Here is a 14,392-nt window from a genome sequence, read left to right as displayed (position 1 = left end):
TTGTGATTCCAGAATCAGAGGAAGAACGCCGCATCATCGGATTGATGATAGAGCTCGAGAGATTAGGGAATAGGGCAAGATTCTATGTTTAGTAATCATGTCGATATAATCTCTTTGCCTAAGTGCTTAGACGTGTGTGTTGTTGAGTACTTTTTATATAAACTAAGTTATTTTGGAATCAATATCGGTTGCATTTGCATTAGCATTTTCATATGTTTTTTTTTCTAAATTTTTAAAATCTTAATGATTACATTATAACAATTCATTCATTAAAATTCACCAAATAATAAATACAATTTCCAATCATTTGTAGTTATTCTGGCATACACCTCACACCCATACGGTACTCGTCAATCAACCAAGAAATGGATGACAAGATCGCACAAATTGAAAAAACTCAAGCTGAAATGCAAGAGAATTTAAAGAAAGCGCAAGAGGATATGCGCGAACAGATGATGAAGGCTCAAGACGACATGATGGCAAAGTTGATTAGTTTGCTACAAGGAAATAGTATAATCCGAGAAGAGACTCCAATTATCAGTCATACTGCCGAAGAACCATTATATCCCCCTGGTTTCACACCACCGCATTTCCACGCACAACAAACCACAACCATCCAACCAAAAAAAATACAAGTAAACCTACCTGGCTCTTCTACAACCCGCAACCAATTGAAGATGTCCCTGATCTGGATGAGGAAGACAAAAAAGAACAGGATAAGGAGATTAAGAAAGAATGGGAACAAATGAAGCATGAATTCCGAGCTATGAAAGAAGATGCTAGCCTATATGGAATTGACGCCAGAGAGCTAAGTCTGGTCCCTGATTTAGTGTTGCCGCCGAAGTTCAAAGTTCCAGATTTCGAGAAATTTGATGGCACCAGTTGTCCTTCTGCACATATTACCATGTTTTGCAGAAAATGACAGGCTATGTGGGAAACGATCAGTTATTAATTCATTGTTTTCAAGAAAGCCTGGCAGGATCAGCAATTCGTTGGTACAATCAGCTAAGTCGGGCTAATATTAAATCCTGGAAGGATTTGGCTAAGGCTTTTCTAGAGCAATATAAGCATGTAAAAGATGTGAGGCCAAACCGAATTCTGTTACAGAGTATGGAAAAAAGATCCAACGAGAGCTTCAGGCAGTATGCCCAAAGGTGGAGAGATGTGGCTGTGCAAGTTTATCCACCATTAGAGGAGGAAGAAACTAATATGTTCTTTGTAAATACTCTGAGGGCCCCTTTCTTTGGACATCTTATTGGAAATTCGTCCAAGAATTTTGCTGATATAGTTAATGCAGGAGAAATGATTGAGATGGCGATCAAAAGCGGGAAGCTAGACGGGGGAGAATCTAGCCGAAAGCCTCCAGCAAGAAGGAAGGATAATGAGGTCAGTAATGTGAAGAAATATGATTCTAATAACATTACAGTATCTCGACCACAAGCCACTGTATCGTCAGCACTAAATCCTGTCCAGCAAGGGCGAAAGAACCAAGACAGGAAAGGGAAAGGGTTCAATTTGACCCTATCCCCATGACTTATAAAGAACTATTCCAGATCCTGTATGACAAACATGTGGTGTCACCTTACCACACTTCTCCAATACAGCCTCCTTACCCAAAATGGTTTGACATCAATGCTCAATGTGAGTATCATGCGGGGGCATCGGGCATTCAATTGAAAACTGTCTGGCCTTTAAAAAGTTGGTGCAGAGATTAAGACAAAGAAATGTCATCAATTTTGGTGACAGCGAGCAGCCCAATGTGGCTCAGAACCCACTGCCGAACCATGCAGGGACAGGGGTTAATGCTGTTATTGAAGAAAAAGGGAACGAAATCATTACCAAAGTCAAAGAAGTGAAGTCACCCATGCATTGGGTATGGGGGCAAATGGTCAAATAGGCTGGTTGACCTTTAATGCTAACGAAAATAAGCATGCTTGCCCCTACCACCGTTGCGAGGATCATGTCATTCAAAGTTGTGATGAGTTTAAGGCCTTGGTTCAAAGGCTGATAGTAAAGATATGGAATTTTACCATGAAGCTACGAAAGAGAAGAGATTGAGATTTGCGCTTCCGAAGGCACATCTAAGGGAGTTTACAATACCAACTGCCCTTTAGTCATCACACCGAAAGCCCAGACTATGGAAAGGTTAATCCCTAAAATAGTGATCACGCCTCCATCGTCTTTTCCTTATAAGGACAACAAGCAGGTCCCTTGGAGGTATGGATGCCAATTAAAGAATGTTGAGAGTTCAGAGGCTGCTAAGGAAGAAGTGGACGAGGTAGGCCATTTCACCAGAAGTGGGAGATGTTATTCTCCCAACCAGACCAGTGAACCCGAGAAAAGAACGATCGTTGATAAAGGAAAAAGGGTTGAGATATTATTGAAAAATGATGAGCCAACAATTAATGAGCCTGTAACCGAGAATGAGGCTGTAGAGTTTTTAAAATTCTTGAAACATAGTGAATACAACATTGTTGAACAATTACACAAATTGCCAGCTCGTATCTCAATCCTAGCTTTACTATTAAGCTCTGAGGCACATCGAAACGCCTTGTTGAAAATCTTGAATCAGACTTTCGTACCGAAAGATGTACCAGTGGAAAAAATAGACCGACTGGTTGCAAATATTCAGGCGGATAACTTCATCTCTTTCTCTGATGATGAGATCCCGTCCGGAATGATGGGCAATCCCAAAGCCCTGCACATTACCATCCAATGCAAGGGACATGTGTTTATCGCGAGTACTAATTGACAACGGCTCTGCCCTGAATGTGATGCCATTAGTAACCTTGAAGAAATTACCAGTCGATAGTACACACATGAGAAATTGCCAAAGCATCGTTCGAGCTTTCGACGGAACAAAGAAGGAGGTGCTGGGGAAGATTGATATTCCTTTAACCATAGGCCCATCAACATACGAGGTTGAATTCCTTGTAATGGATATAATGCCCTCATATAACTGCTTGTTAGGAAGGCCTTGGATCCACCAGGCAGGAGTCGTTCCATCTACTCTGCATCAGAAACTCAAATTTGTAATTGAGGGGAGATTGGTATGCCTTAATGCTGAGGAAGATATCATTGCTTCCATATCTACTACCGCTCCATATGTTGAAGTAGATGAAGATGCAGTCGAGTGCTCTTTCAGAGCCCTGGAATTTATTAATGCCACATTTGTTGCTGAAAGAAAGAAAATTCCAAAGCCTAGGTTATCAAACTGTACCAAAATGGGACTGAAAATGACCCTGGGAAGAGGAGCCAAGGTTGGAAGAGGGCTAGGGAGTCGCTTACAGGGGAATATTAGTCCAATTTTTCCCGGTTTTAAGCTAGATCGTTTTGGTCTAGGATATCACCTGACCTTAAAGGAAAAATTGAAAAATATTCAAAAGAGCCAGGAAAAGAGGAGAGCCAGGTTAGCCAGAGAGGATATTAAGTGGGAGCCTATGATTTTCCCATCGCTGCGTGACACCTTCATATCAGGGGGCCACATGTTTCAGGGGGACCGATCATCTAAAGAGCCTATTATTGAAAATGCCCTGAGGGATTTGGGTATAAATGTGATATCAGAGGAAGGAATCGAAGATGGAGTGGCTATGGACATTTACCCTGCACCACCAGGCTTTGTGCTAAACAATTGGACTGCAGAAGAATTACCTGTAGTTTACAAAACTATTTCAGAGTAATGCACAAAAACTTTCCCTATTGTCTAAACCTTGAGACAATATATGATCTTCTGTAAGGGGTTAATCTATCTGTTTTTTAATAAATGATGCATTCCTGTTAATTCACGAAATGGCAAACATCATCTATTGCATTTTTTTATTTATTTCTTTATTATATATTATTATTTCATTCTATTTTGATATGGGTTAGATCCTCCCGTATTTGTATATGTATATATATCCTCTCGTTCGTTATTCTTTCAGGACCTCCGGTATCAATAGTATGAATGATGACTTTGACCCGAAGATAGATTTCGAGCTGCCCATATGTCAAGGGAAGTTGAAGGTTATGATAGTGATGAGGGAAGTGACTTACCTTCTGAACTACTAAAAATGGTAGAGAGAAGATAAACAAATTCTGCCTCATGAAGAGCCCATTGAGATCTTGAATCTGGGATCAGAGGAAGATAAAAAGGAGATAAAAATTGGCACCATCATATCTACTGAGGGACGAAAAAGTCTGATTATGCTGCTCCAAGACTACAAAGATGTGTTTGCTTGGTCGTATGAGGACATGCCAGGTTTAGACACTGAGTTAGTGGTACATAAATTGCCAATAAAGCCTGAATGTAAACCGGTACAACAAAAGCTCAGAAGGATGCGACCTGAAATGCTGCTTAAAATTAAAGAAGAAGTAAAGAAGCATTTCGATGCTGGGTTCCTAAAAGTAGCCAGTATCCGGAATGGGTAGCGAATGTTGTTCCAGTACCAAAAAAAGATGGAAAAGTTCGTATGTGTGTCGACTACAGAGATCTTAATCGAGCCAGTCCGAAAGATAATTTCCCTTTGCCACACATAGACACCCTGGTGGATAATACGGCTGGAAATTTTCTATTTTCATTTATGGATGGGTTTTCAGGTTACAATCAAATAAATATGCATCCAGATGATATGGAAAAGACTACATTTATCACCATGTGGGGCACGTTCTGTTACAAGGTGATGCCGTTTGGGCTGAAGAATGCAGGGGCAACCTATCAAAGGGCCATGGTAACACTATTCCATGACATGATGCATAAGGAAATAGAGGTCTACGTTGATGATATGATTGTTAAAGCTAAAACGGAGGAAGAACACATCGAGAATCTGAGGAAACTCTTCCAAAGATTAAGGAAATGCCAGTTAAAACTCAATCCAAGCAAGTGTACCTTCGGGTAACATCGGGAAAACTCTTGGGGTTTGTAGTAAGCAAAAAGGGATTGAAGTGGATCCTGACAAGGTCAAAGCTATTCAGAATTTACCACCCCCAAACACAAAAAGAAGTTCGAGGATTCCTGGGAAGATTAAACTATATTGCCCGATTTATTTCGCAATTAACCGAGAAGTGTGACCCTATTTTTCGCCTTCTCTGTAAAATAACCCAGGAGTATGGAATGATGATTGCCAAGGAGCTTTTGAAGCAATAAAAGGATATTTATCGAATGCTCCAGTCTTAATGCCACCAATATCAGGCAAACCATTAATCCTCTACTTGTCAATCTTTGAGAATTCAATGGGGTGTGTATTAGGGCAACATGATCAAACTGAAAAAAGAGAAAGAGCAATCTATTACCTCAGCAAAAAGTTCACTGATTGTGAGGTAAGGTACTCGTCAATAGAAAAGTTGTGTTGTGCTTTAGTTTGGACTACCCGAAGGCTCAGGCAGTATATGTTGTATCACACTACTTGGCTGATATCTAAACTTGATCCTCTGAAATATCTAATGGGTGTACCTGCTTTATCTGGAAGATTGGCTCGTTGGCAAATCTTATTGTCTGAATTTGATATCCAATATGTAAGCCAAAAAGCAGTTAAAGGAAGTGTTGTGGCCGATTTCATTGCAAGTAGGGCTTCTGAAGAGTATGAACCACTGAACTTTGATTTTCCAGACGAAGATTTAATGGTTATTTCAAATGAGGAGGTAGTTTCCTCTAATAATGAACAGTGGAATATGAATTTCGATGGTGCCTCGAATGCCTTGGGGCACGGGATTGGGGCAATTCTCGTCTCACCTGGTGGAAAACACTATCCTTTCACCAGCCGATTGAATTTTGATTGCACAAATAACATGGCCGAGTATGAAGCATGTATTCTGGGTCTTAGAGCAGCCATTGAGCGTAAAGTGAAAACACTCAAAGTATACGGGGATTCAGCACTGGTAATTTATCAACTCAGAGGTGAATGGGAAACAAAGGATATGAAGTTGGTGGAATACCGTAAGTTGGTCCTAGAGCTCATTAAAGAATTCGAGAGAGTGACATTCCATTACCTTCCCAGAGAAGAGAATCAAATGGCGGATGCTCTGGCCACTTTGGCAGCAGCCTACAAAGTCAATGAATATTCAAGCATGATGCCTATTACGATGCAAGCTTACGGGTATCCAGCCCATTGCTATAGCATAGAAGATGAAAATGATGTAAATCCTTGGTATTACGACATCATTCAATACATTAAATATCAAAGTTACCCTGAGCATGCCACTGAGAATGACAAAAGAACTATTCGAAGAATGGCGGTAGGGTATGTGCTTGATGGTGATATCTTGTACAGAAGAGTCATGATCAGGTCTTGTTGCGATGTGTGGATGCCAAAGAAGCCAGAACGATTATTGAAGAAGTGCATGAAGGAGTATGTGGTACTCATGCTAATGGACACGCAATGGCTAAACAAATAATGAGATTTGGATATTATTGGTCAACCCTGGAAACTGATTGTATCAATTTCTCCAGAAAATGTCACAAATGCCAGATTTATGGAGATAAGCTCCACACCCCTCCTCATCCATTGCACGTAATGACTGCTCCATGGCCATTCTCTATGTGGGGCATGGATGTCATTGGGCAAATTTTACCCAAAGCTTCTAATGGCCATCGTTTTATATTCGTGGCAATAGACTACTTCACTAAGTGGGTAGAAGCGGCCTCCTATGCAAATGTCACTCAGTCAACAGTTTGCAAGTTCCTGAAGAGAGAAATTATTTGTCGGTATGGGCTACCAGAAAGGATCATCACCGATAATGCCTTGAATTTAAACAATAAGATGATGGAGTCAGTATGTAAACAGTTCCAGATTAAACATCATAATTCCACCACTTATCGCCCAAAGATGAATGGAGCGGTAGAGGCAGCTAATAAGAACATCAAGAGGCTCATACAGAAAATGACTGAGACTTATAGAGACTGGCATGAGAAGTTACCATTCGCTCTGTTTGCCTATCGAACTTCAGTGAGGACGTCCACTGGGGCAACTCCGTTTTCTTTAGTTTATGGTATGGAGGCTGTGTTACCCATTGAGGTCGAGATTCCGTCACTACGAGTGCTGTCAGAGGTTAAGCTACATGAAGCAGAATGGGTACAAGCTAGGTATGATCAGTTGAACCTGATTGAGGAAAAAGATTAAAAGCCATCTGTCATGGGCAAATGTACCAGAAACGTATGATAAGAGCACATAATAAAAAGGTTCGTCCACGAGAGTTTCAAGAAGGAGACTTGGTGCTAAAAAATATTTTGTCAATTCAGAAAGACTTTCGAGGAAAATGGATGCCAAATTGGGAAGGACCTTATGTGGTAAAGAAGGCATTTTCTGGAGGAGCTTTGATCCTCACTGAGATGGATGGACCAGAGTTACATAACCCTGTGAATGCTGATGTAGTCAAGAAGTATTTCGCCTGAAAAAAAATGAAAAAGACTAAAAAATGAAAAATGAAAAAAAAAAAAAAAAATAAAAGGAGGGTTCAAGATGAAACCCGTAAAGGACGTCTTGTAACCAGAAAAGGTCTCAGGTTGAAAACCCGTAAAGGGCGGCTTGAGAATTGTGTAAATTCAGAATTCGTGCATGGTGGAGCTGAATTAGTTGGGTAACCAGAAAGTAAATGAGATTCAAACACTGGCTTATGGCATTCAACAGTCGGGAATTTGGCAGTATTGGGGAACTTCACACCCTTACGCATTACCATAATCCTCAAGATCTCCTTGACAGAAGCTACACTCGGGTCCTCTTACGGCGTGCCAGTTCAAAAGCATTCATACTATTGATGTCTGATGACGCCTACTGTATTTTCTTTTGATTATTCCTTTTAAAAGTTTGTCATGTATTCACTCAAAAAAACTCTTTATTTATAAATAAAAAGATGTTTTTAACCGCATTGTAAGCATCCTGATTAAAAAAAAAACATATAGATTAGCTCGGGAAACATGAGATCATTGTGCATTATTGTACAAAAAGTTTTGGAAAATACAGATATTCTGAAGCCGAAAATGGTTTTAGCATAAGGCTTATGCAATGTTAGACCATAAGAAGTTAAAGCCTTGGGATATACGCGAATGCTTAACAATTGAGGATAACCCAAGAGGTTTTGTCACTAATTAAATAGTGGGTCATGAGAAGAACATGGGTTCAAAGAGTAAGAGAATCAGAGTCAGGCTCAACCAAAGAGTGCCCAATCAGGGTTTTCGATTGAGATAAACTGCTGTTGATTTTTCGTGCCCAAATCAGTCTGAAGTACAAGGCCATTAACAAAAGAAAATTCTCGTTTGAAAAGAAAATACCCTCAAAATAATTGCATCATTGCACACATTTTAGGCATAAACATGATCATGACATAAAATGCATAATAATGAGTGCTTGCAGATTCTCCTAAAAGAAATGGCAAAGATGTAAAGACCCAACAAAGAAATAACCAATTAGAATTTCCATGTTTGGTCGTGGCAATACAAGCTTCCGCAAGAGAAATTTCTTCCAAAACTTATCTTCCCAAGATTTTCAGGTATGATGTTTTCGAATCCTCAAACACATATTAACAAAGGTTAATGTTTAATTTTTAGGTTCGATCCCGATTTAATGGATCAACTCCCCCAGATCTGATATTCCCTTCAGAGTAAGTGGAACAGGTCTCTCTTCTCCAAGATTTGATATTCCCTTTAGAGTAAGTGGAACAAGTCTGCCAGATCTGATATTCCCTTCAGAGTAAGCGGAACAGGTCTCTCTTCTCAAAGATTTGATATTCCCTTCAGAGTAAGTGGAACAAATCTATCTTCTCCAAGATCTGATATTTCCTTCAGAGTAAGCGGAACAGGTCTCTCTTCTCCAAGATTTGATATTCCCTTCAGAGTAAGTGGAACAAGTCTACCAGATCTGACATTCCCTTCAGAGTAAGTGGAACAGGTCTCTTTTTCCATGATTTGATATTCCCTTCAGAAGAAGCGGAACAGGTCTCTCTTTTCCAAGGTTTGGTATTCCCTGTGACAGCGGAACAAGTCTACCCTGATTCAATCTTCCCTGAAGAACAGTGGAATGGATCAACATCCCCAGATCTGATGTTCCCTGAGTGACAGCGGAACAGATTCCTCATCATATCTCAAATATTGAAGTTAAATGGATGAAAAATGCATTGTCTCTTCATCTTTGCCCTATTCTTTTTAACATAAGAATGGACAAAGAGGGGCAACTGTCGACACCCGATTTTTCATCTCGTTCTTATTATTTATATGTATTATTATTATTATTATATTATTTTACATATTTGGCAGGCTTAATGTGCAGCCCAAATTACAAAATAAAACACAACAGTCCACTACAAGGTTTCAACCCAAGTTCCAGCCCCGAGACTCCAAGAACCGACCTATAGTAAGCTGGATTAGACCCGACCTAACAGCAATACAAGAAGACCCGAACTGGCCCAGTAACCCGACCCGGTGATAGGTTCATACCCGAAGCCACTGCCAAGCACACGCTGAGCACATTGTAGATCACCAAAGTAACCATCATCATTCCTTACGGCAAATACCACCCAAAACATAAAAAAACCAGACCAAATTAACTCCACTAAAATCCACTAAATATTAGAATAATACCCAAAAATCAGGAAAAATCTTGGATCCAACCTGCTCCCACATGCGTACAATTATATATCCGGTGAAGACAGAAGAGGAAGGGAGGAAGAAAAAGAGAGAATCAACAACAGAGGGTTTGGTTTTTCAACAAAGGATTCGAACAGGGGTAATTTGAACGAGGGAAAGCAAATGGAGAGGGAAAATTATTCTTTGTAACAGGGGACTCAATTCTTCAAAAAAACAGAAAAATAGTCATCGTGACGGCAGTCTCACTGAAGATTGTATTTCAAAACCAAGGAATCAATAGAAAGCAAAGAACCTTTTTGGTATTTCCCATCTTTATTTCAATTTTCAGTATTATTTTTGAATGTTTTTCTTTCTAAGCAAGTAGAAAATATGAAAAAAGAGTTTTTTTATTACCTTTTTTTCTTTTGTTTGTCTCGTCGTTGTTGGAGTCTAAGTCACTGATATTTGTGGAGATTTTGTCGAGAAACTTTACTTACAGTTCCAGGGCTCGCATGTGTCACTAGAGGCCGGTTTGGGTTTAGAACGAGAGAATCGTTCCTTATTTCCTTCATCAAGAACAAACAGCAAAGAAAAATAACGAAAGCATTCAAGTAAAAAATCATCACCATAAATATCAACAATCACTAGAGTAAAAAACAAATTATAAAATAAAATAAAATAAAAACTAAAAAATGAGAAAATTATTTATCTTTGGGGTCAATTTAGTAGAATATCTTTAGAAAGAGTTATCTAAAAAACGTTTAAGAGTCTGTTAGAAACGGAACCTTGTCCATAGAGGGTTGTGGTGGTCGTTTTGCTTTGGTAGAGGTTTTGGGTCATTACCATGTCCGTTGAACATGGTGGCAGGAGAAGAGAGTTTCAACTCTCTGTTTAGGATGAAATGAAAGTGAAGAGGAGTGAGGCATTTCCTGTGTGTAAGTTAGCTTAGGTTTAGGCATAAATTAGGTTTTATATTAAAAGTTTTGGGTAAATTAACTTTTAGTCACCGTACTTATTAGGGTAAATTATTCTTAGGTTCTCAAAATTTAGTTACATTCTTTTAAAGAAGTCCTTTATTTATTTTAATTTTCTGATTATTTTCAAATGTGCAGGCACTATTTATGTTATTTTACATATTGTTTTAGTTTAATTTAAATAGGATAAATCATACATAAGACCCTGTAACGTATGTTTATTTTGTATTTAGGTCATTAGTTTATTTTTAATTTTATAGATGTAATTTTACTTTTATTTGAATTTAGCCATTATTTTAAAGTTAGTATTTTTAGTTTAAATTAGTCTGCTTTTCCGGTAGAAATTTTTTAAATGTTTGGTCAACACCTACTCCAAGACAAAAGAAGGAAAGTGGATCCTATTTCTTTGAAATACTCCAGAAATGATGAACAAGGGCCCAAGAAAACCATTACTTATGTATGAAACAACTACAACTATTAAATAATTTACTATCTGATGGTATTTTTTTGTTTATTTGTTCTCTTTAATTCACATCAAACGTCCACTCTTTAGTTTTTTTATTTATTAATATGTTGCCAAGATTTTTTTTTTGTTAAGCGTTAACTTTTCTATGTTACGCGAATACCAATCGACAGAAATAGGGTACCACGGCACTTGTTTTATTTACGTATTTTGCATCTCATGAATTCATATGTAATATAATATTATATATATGTATGCCATATAGGTATATTGCATAATAGGTAATAATCATTTGCAAAATGTGTTTATATCCTTTAATTATATTTACCAATTTAATACGTGTAAAGCAATGTAAATTTATTTGATCAGGAGCATGTAGACTTATTTTCATGTACTTTTCAATTCGAAAGAATTTGTACAATATTCTCATGAGCATTACTTAACTCGAATCAAATAAATTGACTAAGGATAATATTCGATCATTTTAAAATTTCAAAAGAAATTTTGTAATACGTAAATATTTAATTCATTTTAATATATAGTATTAATACTAGAACCTACATTTTAGATTTGAACCCTTAGGTTCTTTAATTTTCATAATTTGACACTTTAAGTTATAAAAATCCTTAATTTACTTTTAGTTTAATTAGGACAAATAAAATTTTGTTTGATTGCGTTGTTTTTACAAATCTAAGGTACTGTTCACTTATTAAGAAATTAATAGTATATCCTCCGCGATCGTGCTCAGGGGGTGACTACTGGTAACTCCCCAAATAAGTCGACATCCTTTTCAAAACCACATCACTAAAAATGAGGCAATGTTCGGTTATTAGACAGAATAGCTGATCTCCCGCATTTACGCTCGGGGGCGAATGCTATCGGTCTCAATAAACGAATACCCTTTTCAAACTCTACATTCTTAATGATTTTTAAATTAAATAAAGATCGAACTCAAAATTTCCGATTTTAAATATAGGGTAATCAACTAGGTACCAATTTTTGGGCGCTTGTGGGGGTGCTAATCCTTCCCCACGCGTACCGACTCCCGAACCTGATTTCTGGATTTTGCAGACCTCAAAAACTCGGTATTTGATAAAAATAAAATGTTTTATTAAAATCACCCGTTTTTACGGTGTTCCAATCACACCTCAAATGATTGGTGGCGACTCTTCATCTTTCGAAACAATTTTCAAAGAGAAAACCCCATCGGCATCGGTCTTTCCCCTTCTGGGCGAAAAACGGTTACGACACCTTGAACTTGAAGGCATCTCGACATTGAGGTCGAAGAAGCTCGCAGTTGAATGCCTCCCCTTAGAAATTGAAGGCATCGTGTCAAATGGGTACAGAACAGATTGTTGCATCGAGGGCATCTCCATATTCATGTCAAAGAAATTGGTAGATGAATGCCTTCCCCTTGAATTGGAAGCGATGTTGCCATACAGATTATGCAACCACCTCGATACAAATCGTAACAAGTTGATGATGAATGTATCCCGTTGAACTTGATGGGATGATACCATCCCATTATCGAGTTAAAATCATTACACATTACTTGAGTTGAGTTGTCAACTCGATTAGCTTGTTGAGACAACCTATAGTGAGAGCATAATGACATACCATGAACCACATACACTTAGACAAATGTTGCATGCATATGTGTATCGGCATCAGAATATTGATTCTGAGAATCAACCATCATAACAACATCGCCATCGTTAGAAAGTTCGAACGTTGTATAAGTTAACAGAAATACTGCGGTTGGAAATCTGTACTAAAGTGAGTACAATCTTCTAATATTTTCAACATGAACCTTCCTTCAAATTTTAGTGATCAACTCCTCAAGAGTGATGTTTCTCTTGGAGGATATTTTAACAGAATGATTTGATGTGAAGGAGACGTCGGTTTCATCTTCCCGAATTTCTCCATCATAGTAAACAATAACTGAAATACGCTTCATTTTGAGAGTTTTAAAGATTGAAAATCTTATATCTACAAAAATAATAGATGAAATTCGCCTAATTAAATAAATAATATATAAATTAAAATATAAACTAATCCAAAAAATTTTAAAAAAATTACAATAATTTAAATAACATAATTTCATATTGTTACTATATCGGCAAAATGTCTCGAGGTATGATTCCGCTTTCAAATTTTACAACCGCAAAAACTAATATAAAATAATTAGTACAATAAAATTTATTCAAATAATTAAATATAAAATAAATATAATATAATAAAAATAATTTTATCTTATAAAAATAATAATAAAAATTCACTTAGCTTGATATAATGAATGGATAGAAGTGACAATAAACAAGTAATTTTAGTATGATGATGTTCGTATTTAAAGAAGTTATTTATAAGGGAGAGAGCATTTAAAAACTAAAATTTTTAGGCTTGCGTAATAAGAGAGTACCAATAATTCGAGGGTGGATAATGATCCGCATAATGAACACTTAAAATTATTTAAGATAATCCTCCTTTTAACATAGGGAAAAATTGAGATAAGATGGTAAAAGGAGAAGAAAAAAGACAAAAGCTACGAGTTCACGCATGGTTTCTTGATGGTTTTACGTCTCCTTCAAACTTTGCCGCTTGCTGAGTGTCTCTCTAATCTTCTATTCCATACATATAAAGATAATATTTCAGTTTTTACACCTTCATTATCTTCATAATATTTTAATGTTGTAGATCTAACTCCGATTCTTTCGTCTGACTTACCCCTTTCCCTTTATTTCTGTTCTTCTTTGATCTGTTGCAGCTGTTTCCATTCTTCTTCTTGTCTTCCATGAAAAAAGTTGCTACTTTTATGTTGATTTTAGTATCTTCGGATGTGTAATCCGATACCCATTTCTCAAATCATTAAAATCTCGCGCGTTAACTTCAGTTTAATCTAATCTATGTAATTTTAGCTTCTGGGTACATCTACTCCACATTTCTTATTAGAATTAGGGCTTTTTTTTTAAAAAAAAAAAGAAAATTCTGTTTTGATCATCCTTGAATAACACATGGATTACGGTAGAGAAAATGTAGTTAATGTGATTCCGACGACCAAAGACAACCTCAATCACGGTCCAATTTCGAGCTGCCACCGAACAAGAAACCAAGAAATTCCTAGGATTTGAATTCCAGGTCCAAAGCCATAGGCAAAACGTATTTCAAGACCAAACTTTGTTGCAAGTTCAGGGCCGGCACTTGCCCGTACGTTACGAATTGTAACTTCGCTCATAGCATCGAAGAGCTCCGACGCCCGCCTCCTAATTGGCAAGAAATAGTGGCTGCTCACGAAGAAGAGAAAGGGATTTCGTCGGAGCCAAGTGAAGAATTCCAGATTCCTTCTTTGGGGTCTAATAGTTTTTCATGGGAAACGCAGAGATCGTATAAGGGAAGGCATTGCAAGAAGTTTTATACAGAGGA

The 14,392-nt window shown here is 37.5% G+C and overlaps 1 protein-coding gene across 1 annotated transcript; it reads left to right on the top strand.

The window, feature by feature from the left end:
* Positions 1–365: 365 nt before the first annotated feature.
* On the top strand, positions 366–1,533 carry LOC120114510. Its single transcript, XM_039135396.1, has 2 exons — positions 366–635; positions 916–1,533. Exons 1-2 carry the CDS (start codon positions 366–368, stop codon positions 1,531–1,533), a joined length of 888 nt encoding a protein of 295 aa, XP_038991327.1.
* Positions 1,534–14,392: the final 12,859 nt, after the last annotated feature.

Source organism: Hibiscus syriacus, unplaced genomic scaffold, assembly GCF_006381635.1.
Source record: "Hibiscus syriacus cultivar Baekdansim isolate YM2019G1 unplaced genomic scaffold, ASM638163v2 tig00110229_pilon, whole genome shotgun sequence".
NCBI lineage: Eukaryota > Viridiplantae > Streptophyta > Magnoliopsida > Malvales > Malvaceae > Hibiscus > Hibiscus syriacus.
The sequence above is the reverse complement of the archived record's forward strand: the minus strand, read 5'-3'. Positions and strand labels throughout refer to the sequence as shown.

Coding starts and splice junctions, on each gene's coding strand:
- LOC120114510 (XM_039135396.1), top strand. CDS start 366: ATGGATGACAAGATCGCACAAATTGAAAAAACTCAAGCTGAAATGCAA. Junction 636..915: donor TCCAACCAAAAAAAATACAA/GTAAACCTACCT, acceptor CATGTTTTGCAG/AAAATGACAGGCTATGTGGG.